Below are 26055 nucleotides of genomic sequence, written 5' to 3' on the forward strand. Positions count from 1 at the left end.
CGTCACTACTTGGCTGGCCTTTGATCGAAACCGGTTGACAGCGTTTGGACCTCAAGTTTTTTGGGGGTAATTTTTGTTACACTTTTGGCCATCGCCACACACACTTGCAGAACCCTTGTAATAATTTATGATCTTTACTTTGATTATTTCGGTTAGAGCTTTTGTGTGTATGCGCCTTTCTGTCAGTGTTGTTACTGATTTAAATTTATACGGAGGTTTTTGTGTCTGCGTCTGTGATTTTTTGGATTCCATTTTTTTTTGTGATCGCTGTGGTTGAAGTCTCTTGTATAATTTAGCATCAGTAAAAGATTCTAGCTGCGAGCTAATTAAATTTGTTCATCGAAATCAATTTGCATTTTAAACTTTTAACGTGCAACGTCAGAAAAGGCCTTGACGAATCCGATCGACGATCGATCCAACAGCAGAGCAGCGACACGGAGACAAAGATACTTTGTTGCTGCTGTTGGTTAGTCGGATTTTCGGTCTTTCGGTTTTTCGGTCTTTTGGTCTTTCGGCTTTTGATTTTCGATTTTTAACATTTGTGGTGCTTTTGTGGTGCGTGTGTCTCCGGACTCCGCATCCGAATCGCATCCGAATCTTTAGCTTTTGTTGTTGTCAACTTGAGATTTAGCTGTGCTAGCTATATGGTATAACTGAGCTATCGGTTATGAGCCGTGCCGAGCTGGGCTTTTAGAATTATGCTAAGTAGCGACCAGCCAGCAGCGACAAACGATTCTGGCACATATTTATGTATGAGGAAGGAATAAAAAAAACACCAAAATCTAGCAACAACAAGTAGCGAGACAAAGGCAAAAATAACAAAATATTTAAATAAAGCCAATTAACTATTTTAATGCCTTTTGGAATGATAAAAAGTGAAACTTTTTTCTTCTTCGGCCCGTGTTTTATGAATATCGTTAATTCTCGGAAATAAAGTGAACGAAAAGCCGAGAAAAACAAAAACATCTTCATACATATATGGATGCGAACAACAACACAACAAAAAACAAAAATTGTTTTGCATTCATAAAATATATTTTTTAATGGTTCCTTGATGTTGTAATTGTGGTTCTCGGTAAGGAAAACCCGTGACTAACAGCCCTCGAAAAGTGCTCAGCTGTGTTGGAAATTTACTAGATGCTGGAGCTTAATTTCAGTTCAACTCTTATTAAGAGCAATAAACCTTCAAGGTTGTTTTCGAATTGTTTGGTTGATGCTAAAACTTCCGTTGAGAGAGTACTCGGTTATTGATAGACGAACACCTATTATATTGAAGACATTGTCTTAGTTAGTTATAAGGTATTCGAATTGATTCGGATTGTTTTTCTTTTGAAAATCTCATCTGGCTGTCTCATATATCAATCTGTTTGCTGGATCATTGTCTGTACAATTATCTTGTTACATCACGTAGGCTTTTCATTATTAATTGAATTATTATTAATAACGCTTTCCGGTTTTTAGCGCTTTGCATTACGTTTCTGGTTCTTGGAAGCACAACAGTTCATATTTTGATAATGAAAAATGAGAAATATCCAGTGATTTTGTAATTAAAGATAACTTAAATCCGATACTTCATTTGCAACTTGGGAAAACTGTAGCAAATACTCACTTAAATATCGTATGATTCATTTAAGGAAATTATCTGAGCTAAATGAGGAATCGGAAACTATTTGGAGAAACTTTGTACAATGTTTGGCGAATCGATCCGAAAAGGGGAAATCCGCCGAATGCTATAAACAACTGATAAGCCACACGGAGATTTGGGGCAATTAAAAAGGCATCCGATGAGGCAATTGGATGTGGCGATATATCTCCACCTATTTATATAGAGCAACGAGAGGGAGAGAGAGTTGTTTGGCTAATCCAAGATCTAAATGCCAGAGTCAGAGTCAGAGTCTAATGATTACACTTTCCGGTGCCTGGGGAGCGATAAATAAATTGCCAAGAGTACAAAATTGATATGTTTTCCGATTCTCGATCATAAATTAAGCTGGCGAAACCTTAGACTTTAAACTATGGCGACTGTGTGTATGTAAATTAATAAGACAAATATTAAGAATAATTAACTGTCAATGCAACAAATGCACAATAAATTAGAGTGCATGCAAATTGTGCAGCGACTGAGGCAATTTAATATTTATTTGCGTATTTTTGTCGTTTTGTTTTTCCCTGGCAAGCAAATTAATGCCCAATAAAAACGGAGACGGCAATTAAGCCTCGCTGCGTTCTGCTCAATGAATTTTATAAGCCGCTCTCTTGCCCACCCACCCTCTAATATTCGATTCTTGGCCTTAGCAAATGCGCGCCAAACAAAAGACTTAGGCAGCGAACTTGTTCGCTGCGTGGGTGTTGAAAGGCAACGCGTTGCGCCCACACACACAATGTTGTTGCTCTTGTTGTTGCTGCAACTGCTCTTGCTGCTGTGAAGTTGTTGCTGCTGTGCTGTTGTACTGTTGTACTGTTTTTGTTTTTGTTGCTGTGCTGCTGCTGGTGCTGCGCGTGCGCTGTTGTTGTTTGATTCATGGTTTAGATTTGACTCGCAGGTGGATTGGCGTTATTGATATGCCACAGAATATTGCACTACTGCCCACATTCCAGGCAAAAGGTACTCAGTACTCGGTATTCGATATTCGATATCGGTATCACTCACACTCACTGTCTGTTTTCTTCGTTGTATTTCGTATTGGATCCCCTCCGATCGATCGCTATTGGCTTATTCGGTATTTCGGTTTTCGGTTACAATATACGATGTGTTACGGATCGCGGCGAGGAAAATATAGCGAGCGGCTATTACGGAATCGGATTCGAAAGCGATACGATCCTACTCCGACAGCGTGATACGACTGACTAAAGGCCGCCGATCGCTGCCAGGTATGACAGCCGCTGCGACGTCGCCAGTCGGCAATCCCCGCTGTTGTTGCGTCGGCCAGTTGGAACACATATACAGATACACACGCACACACACACACACACACACACACGCGCGCTCACACTCTGGGCCGTCCGTCTCTCATATCAGTTCAAAATGGTTGGAATCCGCGCCTGTCGCAATATTCTGAACGGGAGCGACAAGGAGGGGCCGGACAGGGCGTTGCAGCTACGGCGGCATGGCAATATTAAAAAATAGCTGCACTTGCTGCATAACGTCGGACTTTCTTAACGCGAACTGTCCATAACTAAGATGGCTTATTCATAAGAGTGCCTTCTCCGAATCACTCTCATGACTAAGTCATACTCGTGTATATAATATTGGTATGGTCATATTGTAAGGTAATCAAAGATGCATGTATACTTTCATACTAAATTAATGTGGAAGTCTAGGGTCTTCTTTTTTATACATTAATAATTTGAAAGGGCGGTATTTTTAAAAAAGATTTAAGTGGTATTTTTCTAAATTCTTTGCTGTATTTCATAGTATTAAATGTTTTAACATGAAATTTAAAGCTTAGCAAGAATATGGCAAACATATTTAGTGCTTAACTTTGTGATGACTTGATTTTGGATTGTTTTGCCATACTGAAGTTCGACTGTAGTTGCACTTGCTGCACTCATGCAGCCAATTCGCAGCCAGGTCGAAGGAAAAGGAAGGCGAACGGCCGGAAGTGCGCACTTATCGCTGCCGATTGTCGCCCAGTGTTTGCTACTGCAATTTCCCATTTAATTATGGTTGTTCCTTTTTTCTTTGCGTGTGTGTTCGACGGGAGTGCGATAAAGTGCCTTGCAACCCGTCCGCTTGCAACGTGCAACTCGAACTTCGGGCAAAGGAAGTGGTTCGATGTGCGAATGCGACGGGGCTATGGCCCGCGGCGTGTGCGAGAGCGAGAGCACCATACAAATCACGTACGCACACATACGATCGTATAACAGCTTGCGAGCGTATAACAGTTGGCCGTGCAGCAGCAGCAGCACAGCCTCGCGTTGTTGTTGTTGCTGTTGCTGCTCGCGTACATAGTTGTTGCTGCCGCTGTGGTTGTTGCCTGGCAGCGTAGTTGTTGTTGTTGCTGCTGCCGCCGTTTCAATAGAACCGAACGAGCAACGACGACGACGACAACGACGACGGCACGACAACAAAAACGACGCTGATTCGTATTGGCTGCAGCCACTAATACTCATTGCTCACTCACACCAGCAATTGACAGACCAATTGCAGGTCTGTTAGACAACAGCGGCGGCAGCAACAACTACAACTACATCGATCGCCCAGCAGCATCAGCTAGCAGCTAGGAGCAACAACAACACAAACACAACAACAACAACTGCAACAACAACAACTGCAACAACAACAACTGCAAGAGCTACAACAAATATAGATCGTTAATTGATGTAGCACACAGGATGCGCCGCTGATTGGGGTTGTCCACTCCGCTGATGATGATTGTGAATGGGCAGTGGGAATGGCCAGTGGGAATGGGTAGTGGGAATGGCTATGAGTATGGGTATGGACAGTGGCGATGGACAGCGGGTATGGGAATGGGTCTCGGAATGGCATTCGGAATGAGATCGCATGGGCTGCCGATCTAAGCCAAAGCTTATCCGCAGATACAAATTTATATTGCATACAGCATGCAATGTACATGGAGAGAAAAGGTGCCGTGAGTTAAGCCAAAGATAAATCCTAATCTGTCTTAATAGAACCTAGTATCTTCAAAGTTTTATATCAAAATAGGTAGAATTAATTTATAAAATAAATACTTTTTAAGAAACGCTCTTAAGTGTTAGAATGTTACTTCCTGAAATATTTCAGGAGTGCTGCTTTACTTGCTTTCAATAGAATAGTTATTAAATGCTTGCAACATTCTGCAAGGATTTGGTAAAGTGTTTTCTTGAGATATTTTTTCTCTGTGTAGAAGTGTTTGCTTCTAAATTGAAATTTGCGTGCGTGTCCATTAAGTTTTTTTCCTAAGAGAGCTTCCAGCTGAGAGCACTCGGCATTTGTAAAACTACCTTTCCTTACAGTTTTGCTACTCCTGCTTATTAGTTCTTAAGGATGTTTTGTTTTTGTTTTTTTTTTTGGTTTTGAAAATATTTTGTTGGCCTACCTTCTGCGTTATGACCGAACCCGGTCCATTTGCGGTGGCAGCACCGGCAATGTTGCCGTTCTTGGGATCCTTGCGCAAGTCTTCGGGCTCTCGTTTGATGCTAATTAGTTGCTGCTGCTGCGCCGCCGAGGAGACAATGGAGCCCGTGCTCCCCACGCCAGCGGCACTCACAATATCGCCGGGATGTTGCTGCTGGTGTTGCTGCTGCTGCTGTTGCTGCTGCTGTTGCTGCTGCTGCTGCTGCTGGTGATGCGAGATCGTTGTCGTGGAGACAACGCCGGTGGTGCTGACCGTCGCCGATGACGAGGGGTGTGAGCCGAGCAGAAAGCCTTGAATCTCATTTTGCGATAGGCCAGAGACATCGATAGGTGTGGTCTGGCCATTGAGCTTTCCACTGCTGTTCAAAAATTCACAGATTCAGATAGAGAGAGAGAGAGAGAGGGAGAGAGCGAGAGAGGGAGAGGAATATATGGCATTAGTTGGTGTTTAATAGGTGCAATTATTGCTTTAATCAGCATATCACATATATGCAAACGAGAATTTATAAAAATAGTTTAAAGACTGGTATCTCTGCAGAGCCAGCATCTGCACAGCATCCAATATAAATGGTAACCTAATAAATATATACATATGACAATAAACCAATTTAAGGTAATAGCCGCTCATAGCAGATTAACTATCTAATAAGAGAGTTATATAGTTTACAGTACCAGTAATAGTAATGATGCCCAATTGGCTGGCATTTTCCGACACCCCCACAAATGGAATAACTCCATTAGGCTGCTTATCAATCAAACCCGCGCTCGCCAATCACCTGGGCAATCATGCAATCAAGCCGCAAACTGCGAGGCAAGGCTAATTTCATTCACCACCGCAGCCGGAGCCGGAGACACCTGTGCGCTGCTCACAAAACCTGGATGCCCGCCCAAATGGGAGCAATCGGGGCAACAACCAGCCACCATAAACCAGAATCCAGCCTGCAGCAAGTGCAAAATAAAAAGAAAAGAAAAAAAACACCAAAATACACACGAGCGGGAAGAAAAACAAAAAAAAAGAAACACAACAAAAAAAACCAGACAGAAAAACCTGGCACAAGCACCAGCAACATCGGAATCAGCATCAACAACTGCTTTTGGCCAGCATCCAGCTCGAGTTGGCAACGAACACAATCAAGGGGAGGGGGGTGGGGCAAGTTAGCGGCATCCCCCATGACTTACTTGCCCCTTCGATTCGATCTCTTATCGCTTTATCGCCGACAACTCTAGGAAGAGTCGTAAATTAGCTGCGATGATGCCTGTCGCCGTCTGTGATAATCGAATATGGATAACTTTTGCCATTTTTCCAGCGGTTTGGGGGGTGTGGTGGGGTGGCTAAATCCAAAAAGCCCAAAAAGGGAGAGGGAAGATGGCCTTAGAGGGAGACGGCACGCCTCGCAACAAGGTCAAGCAAACAAAAAAAAGCAAAAAAAAAAACAAAACAAACCAAAGCAAAGCAAACCGAAGCAAAAGTCCTGGCAGCTGGAAAACCGGATTCGATTGTGGAATTATTTCCACCAAGTTTTCAGACACAATTAAAGCTCTTTGAGGGAAACCCCGCCCTTTGACCAGAGACAACAAAAAAGGGCAACCGACACATTTTGTGTAAATTGTGCAGCAAAGTGAGGAGATATTCGCATGAGCTCATTTTCAGGTAAACAATATGCAATAACATATTCATAAGGATATCTCAATAAGATGGCGGTTGAAATTAGCATGGCAGCATAGTAGATCTGCAAGATTATCTTTATAATTTCTAGACCAATTTAATTTAATTTAATGTTCCTTAATTCATTCACAGATAATGGGACATGGGCTGATCTGATTTAACCGGCTACTTTCTTATGAATATCTGGATTCTGGTTCTCGAGACTGGTTCTTCGTTGATTGATTATTCTGCTTTGTTTTGATTATTCCATTCTTGACTCCTGTGCTGAAACTTACTGCTCAAATAGCTGATAGTGTATATATCTTACATATAACACTTACATAAAGTTCTCCTATGATAGTTCCTAAGTTCTATTACCCTCCAGATCTGTATTCAAATAATGTATTTGCATTCGATGTGCCCAATTGAGCAATCTGGATAATAGAGTTTATACGAATCCATCAGATATGCCCGATTTTCAGCAGGCTTTTCGACAATTTGTCTTAATTTGTGCATAGATATTGATTGCATATATGCAAATTCCGAGCGTTACTGAAATTGCGCCACACCTTGGCTCACACAGATACGAATTCTGCTGGCAGTGTGTGTGTGCTTGTGTGTGTGTGTCCGTTCTTCCGTTAGCAGCTGTTGCAAGATATTTCAGCGCTGTCTGCTCATTCGGTTCTTTTGCTCTTTTTTGTTTTACCACAGTATCATTTCGAGGTTTCATTTGGGGTTTTTTCTTCCTTTTTTTTGGCATTGCTCAAGTTGACAACGCTGCCTGCGATTGCGATCGCTTGCCCCATTTTGTGGCACTTGTCTCCCTCGTGCCCGGTGTCCCGGTTTTTCACCCGAAGTGGTTTTCTGGCTTCTCAGCCCGAAAACGTACATACTCGTATAAAAAGCGGCAAACAGCAAAACGGACATCGACATGGGCACAACGAAAAAACCAAAGCAACCAAAAAATAAAGAAGGAAAATACGAAATGTTTTTGTTTTTATGTTCTGCAGAACATTTTCGCTATTAAAAATGACACTCGGATTGTCCGCGTTATAACATTTTTCCCCCTTTTTTTTCGTAATGCGATATGTGACCGATGTTATTCCGCTTTTTAGGGTCAGGCCGTGTAAATCACGTAGCGGATATGTATGTATAAACGTATGTATGGGGAAGTGAGCTGAGCGCGGCAAACTCGCACATTTATTAGATAGCCAAAGTGCTGCCCATATCTCTCTACATACATACATACATATGTACATACGTCTTTCGGCCTTTAATTGTGTTTCTAAGCCAAGTGCCGAGACGCGCGACCTTTTCCAGGCCCCCGGTCCGAACTACGGTTACGGTTTCATCACGGCTCCATAAAACGAATCCGAGGCACAGAACTCCTCACCAGCGATCCATGTGGGCTTGGGTTTTGGATTTTGGATTTTGGGCTTGGACTCGGGTTTCATAACCCCCAGCTCCAGCTGAGGCAACGTGCCGCGCTTTTTTGCGCATTTCCACGAAGTTCATAAACGCTGCACTTAAACCAACAGCATTTTCGCCAGAAAACGAATATTTCTCTAAACCTATACGGTTGGTTGGGAAATATTCGACGTTTGTGTGTAAAAAGATAATATTTCTAAACCGAATTTAGATCTAAAATTGCTCCCAAAACTCTAGTTTCTTAAGAGAAGTATTTTCATCTTTTTTAATAGAATTATGTTACAGCAGTTATAGTTTCTAAAAATGTAAGCACAAGATTGTGCAAGACTAAAGTTCAATATTGACTTTGTCTAATTAAAATATCTTAACTATCCGCAGGCAAAAACCAGTTTTTATGCCAAAATAAATTATAACATTTTTAAAGCGCGCCCATGTTTTATTGATGAATGAATACAGTTTTGGCAAATGGTTGGTGCCATTAAAATGAAATCAAATAAAATAGAGCAACACCGAGATTGATTTCGAAAACCCAAGTTTCGCATCCAAGACTGGAGACTTACCTCCAGGACAGATCGGCACCGGGAGAACCATCGATCGCCTTCTCTCCGTCGCTGCGATAGTAGCTGTATATGGGATAGGGACTATGCTGGGTGGCAGTGGGATCCTGATGCAGTTGATCCTGATCCTCGTTCAGTTGGATCTCTGCGGCAACGGCCTGCATCAAGCCAGCAGCCGTGAGGTGGTGACCATGGTTACCATGGTGATCCTGGTGGTGACTCAAGGGCAAAGCCAAGGCCTGATCCTTGAGCTGGTCACCTGGGTTGTAGTAGTGGTGGAGTAGCTGCTGGTGCTGATGCTGCTGCTGCTGCTGGGCATCGCTTTCCACGTGCCCCGAGTGCACTGAGTCCAAGCTGAAGCCTCGTCTGTTTTGCGAGGGGGGAGGTAGGAGGTGGGTGTTTAAAATTCAAACTGGGCGTGGCAGAAAGTGGCAGATAGTCGCGGACAACGCCCATGTGCGTGCATTTGGTTTTTGGCAATCCAGCATCATTAGCATTTCCATTTCTATTTATTTACTATTTACATAATCAATTTCGGGCCAGGTGCGTCCCATAATATCGATGTGTGTGTGTCTATCTGTATGTGTGTGTGTTACGCTTTTTTGTGTGCGCGTCTCAGTTACGGATTTGTAAGTTTTGCGGCAACTTTTTACTGCTTTCGGCATCGGAATTGATTCGTTTAGCGCTATTAGCGCCATCAAATAAAACAGAAAGAAAAAAAAAACAAAAAAAAAAAACAAAGAGCATGGGCCGAAAAAAAGCGTCAATTTTTTGTTAACACTTTGCCCCGCCCCTGGACGCCGGCGGGTCCCCCCTTCACAGCCGCCCCTGTACTCTGCAAGTGGTCCGCAGCAGTCATTCACTAATTATTTATTTCCCATGAAGCTTTTTTCACACCCGGCACTGGCAGAATGCACGGGTATACTTGGCTGTTTCGCATTTATGCAATAGGAAAAGGAAGTGGTTCCGTCTCTAATGGATTTATAAATGGCATTAGCCGAAATCTTATTAAATGTGCGACTTAATCAAGAGATTATGTTTCAAACCATCACACTTTGTATTTCAAAAGTATGCTAAGAAATTTGGCTGGCAACAGCCATCAATACACTAAGTGCATATTTTGGCACTTAACAAGGTAGAAAGATACATTTATAATGAGGATAAACAAAAGATTTTTAAATTATGATTTAATAATAAAATATAATTTCCTATAATTCTCAAGGGTACTACCGATGCGAACCCCCCGAATTTCCTAACATTTTGCTCTAATTTTTTTGGGCTAAGTGCGCGGATTGCGAACCCGTGATTAGGCCAACACCTCGGCCACTCGTCCGCCTCCTGGGCAACTCCCGTCGCGCGGTCCAATTGTGCAACAAGTAGCGAGCAGTTTGGCGAAAACAAAAACACAACAAACGCCGAGGAGCACAACCCTAAATGGCAACCTGAATTTGCGAGGAATCGCCTGCGTTGCATGTGGCAGCGAATGGAAAAGGAGGCAGGACTGCTGTGGTCTCGATGCCAATCTCGGCAACTAGGGATTTTGGGATCTCGGAATCTTAGGAATCGCGAAATCGCGATGGTCTCGGATCGGGGCTACCGGCGCGGCCTGGGAAGTGCTGGCCCAAGGCAAGGTGATCGCTGGTTGCTTTCGGGGCCGCCAACCGGTTCGCAGGATCCGCGACAGCTGCCCTACCAAAGTGGTGCTCTCAAACTTATATATGCAACAACATATGTATATACATATATCCCTAATCCCAGGACGCGGCGGCCGTAACGGTTAAGGAAATCATTATTGATATTAGCTGAGGTTCTGCGAGAAGACAACGCAGCTTGCTCGGACACCGTCCGAGGAAGATAAAGGACGAGCCAGCGATCAAGTCCTTCCGAGGGCGAAACAAAGGAGCTGATTTGCATAATGCTTTCAGCCAAAGAGACGCTGAAAAGGATTCGTTCGGGATTCACATGCAAGTCCTACGACTTTTCCTTTTCCTTAACCGTTCCTTTCCTTTCCTTTCCTTGCGCTGAAGCCCATTTGTCACGGCCGAGTGGCTGCGTGGCTGCGTTGCTGCGCCTTTTTTATTGTCATTGTTTCTCAACGTTGGACATCGCACCTCCGGCCCATTGAGACCGCTGTCCGTGTCCGGCGGAGATGGAACCACCCCTTTGGCGATGGTTTTTAGCCGCGGGTCCGAGGGTCCTGCGATGTAATTTGCATAAAAGCGGACATGGGCTTAGGTAAATCGCCCCGAATGGGCCTAAAGTTTTCAACCCCTTCGCCGTGGAAGCTGCGGATTGATCGTGATCGTGATTGTGTCTGGGCGCAAACAATAATAACAGATATAGAAACGAGGACCCATTAATTCTTGTCCCTTCGCCGCATCCTTGTGCCATCTGTTCGCTTTTCTGACCCATCAACCGACCGACCGACCGACCGACCGACCGATGGGCGAGTGTGGGAAACCTCTCAAGATTCTGATTGGGAAATGGTAAATAAAATGATCCAACTCTTAGGGCATCATTTTCGTTCAACGTTGATGGTTGCTTTGTTGGTTTTCTCTCGCAGTGTTTCTTTCTTTTATTTCCAACCATTTTACATCTTTCTTTCTTTTTTTGTCTGTGGTCTGTGTCATTTACATGATCATATTTTATGCAAATGGCCCAGGGATCTGCGGGGCATATATGCTCGTACAAATACGATGGCCAGCGGCGCTGTCCGGGCGTGGGCAATAAATTTCTCATTCGTATCGCATTAATTACTACAATATTATCAGCAGATACGGCCGAAAGCCCGAGCTGCACAGACACTGAGATACAACGATATAAAGATACAGCTCGCTGCCATATTGGAAACGCGGGAAATACGAGAGACCTCTCTACAGATACAGATACAGATACCGATACCGATACAGCTACAGATACTCTCGCCGAATGGGCGATATATGGCATATGGCAGGGTACCTAGAGCGAAAGCTTCGCCTCGAGCTTATAAAAGTTACACAATCCGTAGGAGCAGCGCACACACCATTCAGATCCTTCACACTAGAAGCACATCAGTTAGATCTTTTCAATGCCAGCACAGGAACGTTGTCAAGGATGTTCGTCCTTTAAGTTGATTTCATTGCATTTCTACCGTGGCTCGGACATCCAGTCCGTATATGAGAGGGCATAATTCGTAGTGCTTGTGGCCTCCTGCATGATGGACTTTAATTAAAATCGAGCTTTACGATCCCGGGGATCATTCACTGATCAAGCTCTCCAGCAGCTGATAACACTTCACCATTTTTTACATGCACTTCACCGCGTTACCGAACCGAAAGATGCAAAGATACGTGTATGGGCTTTGCGTTTAAGCGGATTACGCGCGTTCTTTCACTGATTTCAAAAGAACAACAACATTAAGTACATATAAACAAATATTGTCATATGCTCTGCTATATGTATGTGCAAATATACATATATATATATATAAATATGTGTATATATATAAACTTGATGCTGTTGTCGACCTTGTGGCTTTTCGATATCAACTGAAAACCACTTTGAGCGTTCGATAAACTTGTAGCGCCAATTCAGAGTTTTGGAGTGGAGCGAGAGACTAAAATAACAACAAATTTAACAGCAACAAAATGACAACAAAATAAGAACAACAACAATAACAGCAGCAACAACACAAACAGCAACAGAAACAACAACATAGCAAATACAAGAACAACAGGCGACAGTCGAAAGCGTACGAGATGCTGAATTGTGTTAACATGTTTCTTTCTTGTCTCCTCAACGTTGTCCCCATCTACCTCTCTCTCTCTCTCCCTCGCCATCGTGTGGCTCTCTCTTTCCTTCTCGCTGTCGCCATCCCGCTCTTGCAGTCGCTGTTGCTGCTGCTGCTGCTGTTGTTGTTGCTGTTGTTGTTGTTGGTGCTGCAGGTAGACTGCGCAGGTGAACAGGTTTGTTTTTGTATCAAAATGTCCAAACGCTGTTGCACCTTTTAATATTAATAATAATAAAATGAGAAGCAAGAAACAAAAAGCCACTAACAACAACTGTGAAACTTAACTTGATTGACCCCACGACTTGGGAATGCTCTTTGATGGACTTAAGTTTAATATTTGTAATATTATACAACACTGCTTTGGAAGTTCATAGCTTCATAAGCCACATATGTACATTAGATGGGAAAGATTAAGATTTAATAGTTGATTTGCCATTAAATTTGTTAAATAAATTAGTAAATAGATCAATATAAATTTCTTATATGCATTTTTTTTAAATTACACATAATTTATCAGAACAATAACAAAATGCGGTGTTAAAAATGTGGAATTTACGAATGATGAGACTTTCGACTTAATGAATATATCCTGGGTATCAGATAGGGTATTTAAGTGCTCCATTTGCAAGCGCATGCGTGACAGTGACTTGGGGCTTGTGTCGCCGCCCCTCCTTCTCACCCCCCACTCCCCTCCTCTTCAAAACCCCCTCGATTTCAGATGCTGTGAAATGGCGACAACAGTAAAAATATTGAAATATTGTCAATCAAGGGGTTAGCATGGGGAGCAGGAGAGATTTGGCGAGGGGGGCACGTGAATTGAGCGTCGGTGACAGTCGCGTTCTATCTCCAAGATAAGAGACACTAAAAGTGTCGCTATGCCGCCGAAACGCACTGTACGGCAAATAAAATGAAAACTTAAATAAAAAAAAAACCAAAGGAGTAGCGAAAAAACTGTTGAATTGAGAGGGGAAAAAATCGAGAAAAAAAAACGAGCTAAAATATGTTTTACAGCTCAGAAACTTAATATGATCGGGTAAAGTGAAAGTAAGCAGAGCTATATAAGATATATACACAGGGTGTGGGTATGCATATATGCATGTATGTATCTATGTGTATCCAGACGGGAGTGTGAGTGTGTGAGTGCGTGTGACATGCGCATTGACCGCGAACACGGCGATCAGAAGGCTAAAACCCGAAGGTTATCCTTGTGTATGGAAATTTCACAAACTGCATTCATTTCGCACAATTTGTGGGGTTTCCGCATTTCAATGAGGAAAAAGTCCCTACACTGAGCTACAAAACAGAGGCGCGAAATGAGCTTTAAGATAATGCGAATTAGTTAGCATTAGTTCAATTTGCAAAAGATCTACATAAATGGGTTAGGGGAACTTTTGATGGTATGCAAATGTCAAAGTTTAAATACGGAACGGAACGAAACGATTTCGTCATTAATTATTATTAATTTATTTCACGGCCATCAAATATTATTGAACCATAAGCATCGCTTGAATACAAATTTGATTTCCAATTTACGTAGGAGATTCTATTTTTATAACTTTATTAAATGTCAAAGGGTAATTTGTATGAGAAAGGAAATGCAAATGCAAATGGCGTCTTATCAATTTCGAGATATTTTATGGCTCAGACATCTGCTGTTGTTCGACATTTTATTAATAACAATACTTAATGGTAATGCGGCTTTAAGTAAATATACAAAGAAATGAAAATGCCGTTTTTTAAGCTGCCCATAAATGAAGCCAAACTGTACTCAAATTTTAAAGACAATTAAACTTTTATGCAATTTCTGACGTCTATTAGTGTTTTCTGGAATTGTGCTTTGCATTGAAGAAAACACTTGAGTTGGCAATTAAAGAAATTATACGTATTTATGCCGCTTTGGGCGCGGTTGCATAAGTCTTCGTGCAGTTAAATAATGCAAAATGCATAAACAATAAAACAATTTTATTGCCAAATGGCGAGAATAATAAAATCGTATATTGTATATTGTATATTGTACATCATACATTGCTTTGCACTCTGCCCAACCGAGTAATATGGCTAATTCGGTTGTAAAAACTTTATAAGCCACTCTGCTGCCACCCGAGGCTGCAATTTGCAAATGCAATTTGTGGAGCTTTTGCTGTTGAATTTGCTCAATGGAGCTTTAAGCTTCAGTTTCGCGATCCCTGTTGATTAGTGTAATTATAAAATGTATTTGATCTATCTTTGCATTCAAAACTTTTGATTACACTAACTAACTTAAGCCTAGCAGCTTAAGTCTTCGGTTATATCCTTATGTCCTGGTGCAACAAAAATCTTTGTAGCTCAGTGTAAATTAAGACGCTGCAAGGGACATGTTATGCGGTGACAGACAGACAGACACAATGGAAAGGATGGCTCGAAACAAAGGTCAACGGGGCTTATATATGGATATGTATAATGGTATAATGTATATGTATGTACAGACTGCCATCCCCAATGCGATCTGTCTCTGTCGCCGCTTTAATTCGACTTTAATGAAAACGTGGCAAGGCGAACACTTTTGGGATGCAGACACTCAGCGTGGCTATGGATGTGGATGGGGATGGAGATGTGGCTGTGGAATTGGAATTGGACATGTCCTCAGCTGCTTATCATGGGGGCCAGCAAACAAAACAAACTGTACATCAAGCGAGCGAGGCCAAAAGACCGAGAGTGCGAGGCCACAGCCAAGAGCAACACGCAAGGTCCAGCCAGCTTCGTTCAGCTTCAGCTTCTTCGACGGCATGCCAAAGTCGCTGCCACAAGTTGCTGCCACAGTCTCTCGGTCTTTCGGTCTCTCGGTCGCCGTTTGAGAAAAAGCCTGGCCAAATCCAGGCAAAGTCCGAATCGAAGACGACGTTTGCTCGGTCCATATGCGGAAACGCAATTTTGTCGTTATTTATGGACCTTGCCGCACATGCAACATGCACGCCGGCCAAACGAACCAGCCATGTTGCTGCTGCTGCTGCTGTGTCCGTTGATGTTGCTGTTGCAGATGCTGCTGCTGCCTCAGCTGCTGCGACCGCCGCTGCCGCTGCTGCTGCAACATCCTCCGCTATAACAGGATGGGACATTGGCATTAGAACTATGCACTGCAATGGCAACATTCCGAAACAAAATTCGTTGCAAAAATGTTGTATAACCAAGGACTCATTTGTTCTTTATGTCCTGTAGATAATAAATAACTTGATTCTAAAATAGTTATTTTAAACTTCGAACTATCGATTGCATCATATGTCGCTATTTGAGAGCCACTTTTCTCGCTGTGTAAGAATCTATGCGGAGGCTGAGGAGGAGTAGCCCGATGCGGCTGCAGATGCAGATGCGATGGCGATGGCGTTGCAGATGTCCGAGTGGCCAACGATCCGGCGATCCATGCAGATGACGATGACTTAGTTGCCAAGCTGCGAGGCGGCACCTTGCTCAAGGAGGCTGCGCTTGCATCTCACCTCGCTAACGGTTCTCTATTAGATTAATTTATATTCAAATTTTTATTACCCGCGCATACCACCGCTCGACGTCGACTGCTCTAAAATGAATTGCCAAGCGGATCGCTGCCGGATGAGTTGGAGGAGGAGAAGGATGCGGCTGGGTTTGGCGATGGCAATGGCGATGGGGAGATGGTGGTTTCCGTGGAGCATGGTGCTGGATCTGGGTGTTATTAGCTCGCCTACTTGCACATTCGATGCACGCCAGAATGCCAAAGTTGCTGTTGTTGCTGTTGCAGGGGCAGCAATAACGTATGGAAGAAACAGTTACAACGGAAGCTGTCATTCCACTGGGGGAATGGAGGATGGTGCATGCAGCGTGGAGCATGGAGTTGGGAGCTTGGGGATTGGGGAATGGGCATGGATGAGGACACCAGCCTGAACTCAATGTTTGGCCAGTGGATGGGGTATAGCCAGAATGCGCTGGCGTTGCTGCTGCTGCTGCTGCTGCTGGTGCGACAGTGATGTTGCTGTTGCGGCAGCAATGTTGCAGCCGTTGCCAGTTGGCCTATCGCAATAATTAACAGTAAAATGCGCGCGGCAAGAGCGGTTAATTCAAATGCATGAGAAATGCAAATGACAAACATTGATTTGAAAGGACCACGACTGCAGAGGGGAACTCTAACCGAATCCAAACTAAAACTCTGCTGTCCCCAATTAAGATGTTGATGTGGTAACCAACCGCGGCAACAGCAGCAGCCGCAGCAACTCAAACTTCAGCTGCAACTGACCGCCATGACGAAGGCAATTAGTCGAGATTTATGTTGCCGATAGAACAGCGCTCAATGAATAGTTGAGTGGGCTGGACCGTGGGTTAAGGATATTAACCGGAACATAGACCAGGCATTAGATATACGATCTTGGAAAATATTTTCCAGACACCTATAACCAATTTTGTATGTTACGTTCTCTTGTGAAATGGTGCTATAAAATGGTCAGACGACTGAATGAATAATCAAGTAACTATTTATAAGTATCCTAACTATATTAGGTTGAGAGTTTTAAACAGATACGCAGAACATTATTAACGATATGCAAATGTGGATTTTCCAATACTTCAAACAACAAACTCAAACGCTGCAAAAAAGGATTCTTTGTATCCAAACTTCGGACCCTTGCAACCTTTCAAGCTCCGATTGAGCCACTAATTAAGGGTCACAGCTCTCCGGCACTCGAGCACAATAACAAACCACTTGGCAGTGGACCAACCCTTGCCCACAGCTACCCCTCATTAAGCTAAACGCCCCTTGTGGGCAATTACTCACCTCTGCAGATGCTCCTCGACTCCCGCTGGCAAGGCACCGTCGGCCACAATGTAGACGGGCTGGCCGCCGGCTCCGGTGGTGGTGGCATACGGCAGTCCCGCCTGGACCACCACTTGGCCGTCGGACACCAGACTGCCGATGTCGCCGCCCGAGTATATCTCCAGTCCCTTCTGATCCGTGGTGGAGTAGATCACCGTCTTGCTGCCATCGTTGTAGATCAAATCGATGTGCTTATCGGCTTGATAGAGGTCGGGATCCAGTTTCTGTGGCACCGTCAAATGGGGCAGTTGTTTCACATTCACTCCGTTCGGATCGGAGGTGGTGTAGATGATGGATCCACCGCCGGCAGCAGCTGCTGCTGCAGCCGCATGCTTCTTATGATCCTCGTAGATGTCGGCCTCGGTTTTAATCACATTCGAGTCATTGCCGCCACTGTAATGCAAAACGGAGGCGTCCAGCGGCAATGGGGATGTCTGGTACACCGCCTGTCCGTGGTCATTGTTCATCTTCTGGGCCTGGTTGTACATGGCCGTGGCCACCGCATTGTCGTTGGGCATCAGCTTGGACGGATCACTGACGATCCGGGTGAGAATGTGCTCACCAGCCTCGTTGCGCGACAGGATGTGATGCTCCCCGTTGATGATCTCTCGCGAGATGATTTGCTGCTGCTCGCCGTTTGGTCCCACGACCCGGATTATCTGGTTCTCATCGAACTCGATCTTGGCCAGCGGCTGGTGCTCCGTCTGCTGTTGCTGCTGCTGCTGCTGCTGCTGTTGGGCTTGGTTGCCCATTTGGGCCGCAATCCGCGCATCGATGGCATGACCTTCATCGGAATTATTGCCACCGCCGCCGTCCGCGGGCATCACCACCTTGGGCGTTTCGTAGATGAAGACAGCCTCCTTGTCGTACAGCTTGGAGTTATCCGTGTGCAGATCCAGCACGTTGACGTTCGTCATGGTGGCCAATTCCGGCTGCGGTGAGTCCGGTGATCGGTGCATTGTCGTGAGCAGTGGCACTCCGTTGGGCGCCAGTGGTGAACTGTTTGTGTTGCCTCCTCCTCCGCCGCTGCCGCCGCCACTGCCTTGCTGGATGGGCGATAGGGATGCGTCGCTGAGGATGCCGACACCGACGCCAACTCCTAGGCGGCTGTGGGTGTGCTGGTGCAGCTGGTGGGCGTGCCCGTGACCGTGGGCGTGACCGTGGGCGTGGCCGGACAGCGAGAGCTCGTTGGACGTGATAACGCTCGTTGTGGCGGTGGATGTGGACATTATACGTGCTAGTTACGGCTTACTGAACTAATTTGAACTGGATTCCGGATTGCACTAGGACTTGGTCGTGGTCTGATCATCGATGCCGTGATCCCCTGTGGTTGTTGCTATTGCTGTTGCTGCCTCGGCTGCTGGCAAGTATAAACATAATAAATATCACTTATCAACGGATTGATGGAAGGCACTTTGTGGTTTCTTTCGTTCGAATTTAGCTCCGCTTCCGGATGGTCGAAGCTCGATGGTCGATGGTCGATCTTCGTCTTAGTCGTTGTTTCATTCACTGCTTTCTATGGCACTAAGGAACTTCCTTCGCTTCGTTCTCAGCTCAGCTGCAATGGGGAAAACAACAAAGGTTACTATTAGTTTAAAAGTTGAGAAGGATACGGATTTAGTCTAGTTTCTATTGTAAAGTGGAAAGCAAGCAAGTGTCTTTGGTGAAGGTATATGAAGGCTATCATTTGAGTTTCCTTTTATATCAAAACTTAAATTTTTTCTATCTTTTTTCAAGTCTTAAAAACATGCTTCTTTTATTGTCTAACTAACAAGCTGAAAAAACGATTTTAATTTTATAGTTAAAAATGTACAGGCTTGTCTTACACATCACTGCTACACTGTGAGTCATAGACGATATGCTACGAGTATAAGGTGTTTCCCATTTGGCAACAACAGCCCTGCAGCAACCCCCCCGCCCCCGCTGTCGCCACCACACTCAATTAACGATTAGGCCGCGGAAGCAACAATAAAAGTGGCAGTGTCTGGCGGCAGTCTGCTTGGCGCCCCTCTCCTCCCCCCACACCTCCCCGCCCCTCCGGCGATGCAGTCACACACCCCCCATTGAAAATGAGGCAAAAAAAAAAAACAAAAAAAAGGAAAGAGAAGGCACACATAAGCGGAAGAGCGAGCGGAACGGGTTCAAACGACGAGCGATTTGCAAGCACACAAAACAGACGGACGACCAGTCAGCCAGCCAACAAACAAACAAACAAACAAAAAGGGGCAAACACAAAAAATCGGAAAACGGAAGAAAAAAACAAAAAACAAAAATAAATAAGCCCAGTTGGCTTGCACACACGTGGCCGTCGAACTAGTTTGACTCCTTCGCAAATGTCAAACGTGTAACTGCATAACTCAGTGCGGTTCATCACATCAGGCAGAAACAACAACACAGCGAAACACAACAAAACAACAGAGCAGCCAAACAACAAAACAACAAAACAGCCAAACAGGTGGAAGAAGCGTCGCTGCCAACGTCGCGCTGTCGACGCCAGCCGAGCAGCCAACTTCTCAGCCATATTTGTGTTTTGTTTACAACGGGGCTTTGTGTGAAATTAAACACAGAGTGTACACTATAACGCTGCACGGCTCAAAAAACCAGTCAGTCCATCAGCTGTTAATAGTCCAGAATCTGCGAGTTAGCAAAACATGTTTATGAGGGATTTTGAAACCGAAACCGAAACTGAAACTGAACTGAACTCAGTCGAGTTTAACTGAACCGAAACCAAAACCAAAACCAAGACCAAGACCAAACAAAACAAAACAACATCATCGACAACAAGTTGAGAACAGGTACTACTCTCCACTGTGTGTGCGCCACACACCAAAACCATACACACCGGTAGCAGCGGCGTCTCAATCCTTGACCTAATCCAGAAGGCTGACTTTCTGGTTCCACGCCTTGCCGCAGAAAGCAGCCTCGGAAAACAGCCACAGCAACAGCCACGTTCGGTCCAGGTTCAGGTCCAGGTTCAGATTCAGATTCAGGTCCAGGCCCAGGTTCAGTTCCACGTCCAGTTCCCCTAACCCTCCCCCATATTGTTGTTTGATGATAAAGCCAAAAAATTACTGGTGCCGCCGCCGCCGCAGAGTTCACTGCTGGGATGTGGATGTGGATAAACTCGTTTTTTTTTTTGTTTTTTGTTTCGTGTGTCTGTCAGCCCATGCCGGCGAGTTCACGACGATCTGGACGGGCTCCTCGGACCCGGTCTGTGGGTATTCCGTTAGTAGGTGAGGTCAGTGTCATGCTGCTTATAGACTAGTTTTTGGCACAGACAATCAGAAACGATGGCCCGAAGAAAGTCGATGTGGAAAGGCAATTAGGAAACAATTAAACCAACATCAACACCCCGGCTCGCAAGTGATCCCATCGCATCCATCGAACTGGGTCAGCTTTATTACCAGCCATCCAAAGACCCTCGGGGTCTCCAACGTACATATGCACGGACGGAGTAAAACTTTCCAACTTGCCGCTTGAATGGACGGAGATCGGAGAATGGCAATGAAGCTGGCACCTCCAGCCGCAGATAGATGGATTCTGGGCAAGACCCATGCCCATCACTCATGCGGTGGGTGCGAAAGAAATCAGCAACATGAAAAGTAGCTGCTGGTTTGGATAATGCCCAGGAAAGGGAAGCAATGTGGAGACGATAATCCAAATTAATAGCACAAATAGATTTGTGGCAGCAAAGAAACTTTCTTACAGAAAATAATCCAATTAAACTGTCCACCCGGGGGCGCCACAAATGTTATTAGAGCCATTTTAGGTGTAGCAAGCAAAGCAATATCAACTAAAGTAGCAAACGACATTGACCAAGATATATTTTTTAAGACACGCTTTTATTGTCTTTTTAAGCACTTCCATTCTAACACTCTTCCACATGTATTAACAAGCAAATTATTTAACATTACTTATGACCGTGTAAGACTTAATCCTATTCCATCATCACAACAAGTCGTCGAACACAAGTGTAGTACAAGGTAATTAATAAGCAATTACTGTTATTGATTGGCTTAACTATAAACTGTAAATCACGCTTACGCTTAAAAGCAAAAGTTTTCAACAAAGCATAGTCAGATTTGCGCCAATACTGGATCACCATAAGGAAATCTTTCGCGGCGAAAGCAATTTACATATTTACTTATTTATAACTATAGAACCTTGGTAAATTTAAATTAACAGTCGGTTTTCCTTGAGCGCTGTGTTGCAATGGAAGTGTCGAAACAAATAAATCTAGTCTACTACACAGATCTACCTACGTTGGCTTCCTGGGGTCTATGCAGGTATGCTCACGGTATGAGTAAATCAACCTTCTCCCAAAACAATCATTACTAATTTTCATCGATTATATCGACTGGAGTCACCACATGTGAAAATAGGCCCTCGATCTAACCTTTGCATACAGACAACGCCTACAACGAGATCTATGGGCATAAGTTCTTTATTATGCCCCAAACCACGATCACCTTTCCCCCCATATACCACCGATTCCCAGATACACAGTGAATACCGAAAGCAATTCCATTTCAAATCCCATTAAGATTTGACATAATTTGAAATTTGGATTTTACGTATCTCTACCTTACTTCAAGAGAATGATGAGGTGAGGAGAGGCGGGCGGGAGAGGTGGAGAAGCGGAGAAAAGACAAGAGACAAGAGAAGAAATGCGCAGCGTAACCCTAAGACATCAACGGTCAGAGTTGTTGGGCATCAATAACCAAAGGCTGAGACTGGGGAGTTGGTAGATGGTACACTGCACAAATTCCCCATCGATTCTAGATTATTATACAAATTTTATTCATCCATAAATAGGTGAGTACGCTGAAAACTGTTCAACTATTATCTAGGTAATCACATATGGAATATGTATTTAAGAGTTGCAACTTGAGATTCACGTATTTCTCGCCGTGTATTTGGGAATGTTCAGGGGAATAAAGGCGTGCATGGTAAGGGCAGGGGTGTGGAGCGGGCAGAGGAAGGGGAACGGCTGCAAGACGGAGTCAAGAAGGCCCGAAGAAACGAAGAAAGGCTAAAGAAAAGAAAAACAATAAACGTTAACACGAACACGAAAATAAAATAACTCTCTCACGAAGTTCCCCCTTTTTTTGTGTGTGGGTTACATGTGCCTGTTCGCGTGTGTGTGCGTGTGTGTATCTCACGGCTGAATGTATCTGTGTGTCTGGCGGTGTGAGTGCTGCGTAGATGTTCATTTTACTGTACCATAATCGCAGCCCCAAATTGATCACCATCATCAAGAAGGAAAAAAATCAAAAAAAAACAACAAAAAAAAGAAAATAAAAATCATAATAAAAAGAAGCCGAGAACATAAGAGGCAAAAAGGCAGCACAAAAGTCCAGGGGAAAACGTAATCACTAACACTGGGCAACATCATCGATTTTCGAACAAGAAGGCGGCGCAGTCGACGTCGACGCTGGGACCGGCAGCGGCAGCAGCAGAGGCCGAAACAGAGGCGTCTTGATCCCTTCTTTATGGCCAACTCTCCCGCTCTAGCAAGGCATTGTTGGCAGCAGCACAGCACAGCAGAGCACGGAACAGCACAACGGCAATATAACAACAACAGCAACACCAATACCTGTGCGACTTACCTGCCGCTGCTGCTGCTGCTGCTGCGCTGCGCAGCGGCCACTTCGAAATACGAAATACAAAATAAAACCAAACAAAGAGGAATGTGTGCGCGAAAGATACCAGCAACAACACAACGGCAACGGCAACAGCAACAATGACGACAACAACAACAACAATGAGAACAACAACACAAGTTGAGGCTGGAGACCAAGAGACTTAGGCTACGTCTGCACAACATACAGGGTGTCCACTGTGGACGAAGGCTTTCAAAAGCCTTACACTGGCCAGCAGGGCTTAGTTTGACTTTATGTGGTATCATTTAAAATCACTTGCTGTATGATGAAAATAAAACTAATGCAGGAAATATAGTTCAATTTGAATATAAAACAAACGCTTAATAAGTTTTGATATCCATATCGAAAGCAAAATGGTTTAAATAATATTTCTACTAAATTGTTGATTTCAAATAATAATAACCAACACCACACCACTCACTTTAAAAAATACAATTTCAATAATAACTATCTTTTCCAAGTTATAATTAACCCCACCGAAACAACTTGACTTTCGGATGCCTACCATACTAGCCGTCATATATAAGGTGTAAGCTAGTTTACTGTAGATAGTTCAAATAGCAAAGCTTTCGGTGATTTTTAGAAATACATGATGCAAAATTTCTTTCTTATCGCAAGGTGATAATAACAAGTTCCTGTTCTAGATCATTACTATAAATATTGTACAGGTATTTATTGGGAACTACACTGTAGTAAACTCATTTAGTGTGCCCAAAAGACCCGCTTTTATTGCTTTCTTTATTGGGAATACCAGCGATTGTGATGGAATCTCCCGAGAGAAAAGGGATCTATAAGCCGGAAGGCAAATGGTCAATAGGTGCTATTTCTGCCGGTGTAATCCCTCCATGGACCGACCAGGGCTACGGAGCCTGATGCGTTTATAATTACTTCTTGGTAGGCTAAGTACGTAAGTGCTACTCACTTTTGGGCCGGGGTGCCTTGAGCTCTCGGGATCAGGATGCGGATTTTGGCACTTGGTGAGGATCTATGGCACTCGAGCACGCAGGAACAGTGGATCGCTGGATCGCTGGATCTGTGGAACTGGAGCTGGATCGTGGACTTGGTTGGAGTCTGTTTGCTTGGGGAGTCTGCAACCTGGGAGTCTGGAGTCTGGAGCTGGAACTGAAATGTGGCTGCTGTTTGCTGTTTGCTGTTGTTGCTGTTTTGCTGGTGGGTGCACCTTTCGCCACTCTTTGTGCTGTTTTAGTTGTTGCTGTTGTTGTTGTTGTGCGTCTGGGGGCTTTTAGCCTGGCTCTCTGGGCCTTTGGCTTACACAATGCTCTCGGCTGGCTGCTTTTGGCCGCTTCTAATGTGCCACTCTTTGTGGTATGTGGAACTGTTGTTGTTTCGTTTGATTGCTGCTGCTGCCTTTGTTGCTGGCGGTTTGTGCATTTTGGCCTAACATTTGATGTTGCTGCTGCTCATGTTGCTGCTATTGCTACTCTTGTTGCTGCTGTTGTTGCTGTTGCTGCTGCTGAACACTGAAGGGCGCAAGTGTTGAGGGGGCGGGTCGGTGCGGGGGCGTTTCGCCTGGCATTTGCGTTTTCCAACCAATTTGATGGTGTTGTTGTTTTTTGAGTATTTTCACTATTTTGTACGCGCTTTCCGCACTAGCATTTGTTGTTGCTGCTGGTTCTGGCTGCTGTTATTAATCACTATTTTTATTTTGCATTTTATTATTCGCTGCTCAGCTTTGATGGCGTCTCATTCCAGCTCGCAAGCACACACACACAGCCACACTTTAAGCTCACGCTCTCCGAGAGACATGCACACGTACACGTACACGTACACACACACACAGATACTCTTACACACATGCACACTACCACACACACACACACGATGTTTTTTTTCGCTTTTTCAGCCTTCTCTTCCTCTTCGTGGCTGAAATTCGTGTGTGTGTTTTATTTAATTTCGAAAAAGTTTAAGCGCGACTTTTTGCTGTTTGTTTGGCGTAGAAACTTTTGGATTTTTCGCAAATATCGCAACACACACGCGCACTCACTGGGAATTTCCGTTGGAAGCGATTAGTCGGATTTGAAACTATATATATTTTCGGTGTATTAACTTTGCTGACTTTCCGTGTGCGCGGAAAACTTGTCGTCGCTGTCGCTGGATCTCGGCTCTTGGCTATAATGCCCAAAGAGTCAATTGGAGATTGTTCAACTGTTGAATGTGCTGCTGCCGCCGCTGCTGGCGCTGCTGCCACCTCTGTCGACGTCGCCGTGCGGCTGTATTGGTGGCAAGGTGCTGTCCGTGTGCACGGCGCTGGCGAGAGAGCGCTCGATTATTATTGCTTTTTATGGTTTCATCTCTTTCGTAACTGATATTGAGCGAGCGCGGCAGCGACGCCGGCAGCGCAGCGCCACTCAAATTCATTCGAATCGATGATGTTGTCTCTACACTCCCGAACACCCATACAAGTGCGGCCCGAAACACAGGTAGCCCAGTGCCTCCATCTGTGTGTGCGTGTGTGTGTGTGTGTGGGTGCACCTGCAGAGGCCGAAACGCAGGCAGGTACAAAAGACTTAGGCAACGAACCTTCCACTCCAGCATGCACTTGCGACGAAGGGAGATGCCAGATGCAAAGAGAAAGAGAGAGCCACCCTCGGCGCGAGTAAACCGCTCCTGCTTTTCGTTTGTCCCGACTCTGCGTTCATTTCTGCGCTGTGGGCATTGCATTCATTATCGAAAATTCGAATTCGCTGCTCGGTGCTCGGTTCACTCCACTTCGCTTTCGAACTCGCCGTCTTGTTGTTCTGTTTTTGTTGTTGTCAGTCGGCTTGTAAGCCGCGTGAAAGTGGTAGTGCAATCGGGCATCAGGTAGAGAAACAAACACACACAACGGCGGGAGAGAGGTGGAGAGAAAGACCGAGATCACCATCACCGCATGCCAAGAGAAGTCACTGCAAGAAATACTGGCTACAAAGGTGCACTTTCCCAAAACTATTCTATTCGATTTCTCATAAACCAACAATTCTAAAATATTGTTAATAGGATTCGATCAAATCTAGCACTTTATGGTATAAATAATAAGTATAATAACACGTAGTATAAATAATAAGGAAACAAAATGATGTTTTACATGTGGTAAATATTCACC

General features: G+C 44.4%; 1 protein-coding gene across 6 annotated transcripts in view; it reads right to left on the reverse strand.

Moving 5' to 3' along the window:
- The window catches only part of LOC122613562 (protein grainyhead), a 41437-nt gene extending 16534 nt beyond the window's left edge, over window positions 1-24903 (reverse strand). For 2 of the 6 annotated variants that reach the window (XM_043787785.1, XM_043787784.1), the window contains exons 1-3: window positions 23875-24903; window positions 17251-18847; window positions 5040-5433 (exon numbers count right to left, since the gene is read on the reverse strand). In XM_043787785.1, coding sequence (XP_043643720.1) covers window positions 5040-5433; window positions 17251-18518 — 1662 coding nt within the window. In that variant the 5' untranslated portion in view covers window positions 18519-18847; window positions 23875-24903. Of the gene's footprint in view, window positions 1-2650; window positions 2830-5039; window positions 5434-8710; window positions 9074-11837; window positions 11967-17250; window positions 18848-23874 lie in introns of those variants that run through there. The other 4 variants (XM_043787786.1, XM_043787789.1, XM_043787788.1 and 1 more) reach the window with 4 other exon arrangements.
- Between the last annotated feature and the right edge of the window lie 1152 nt (window positions 24904-26055).

This window comes from Drosophila teissieri, chromosome 2R (assembly GCF_016746235.2).
Source record: "Drosophila teissieri strain GT53w chromosome 2R, Prin_Dtei_1.1, whole genome shotgun sequence".
In the NCBI taxonomy this organism is placed as follows: Eukaryota; Metazoa; Arthropoda; class Insecta; order Diptera; family Drosophilidae; genus Drosophila; species Drosophila teissieri.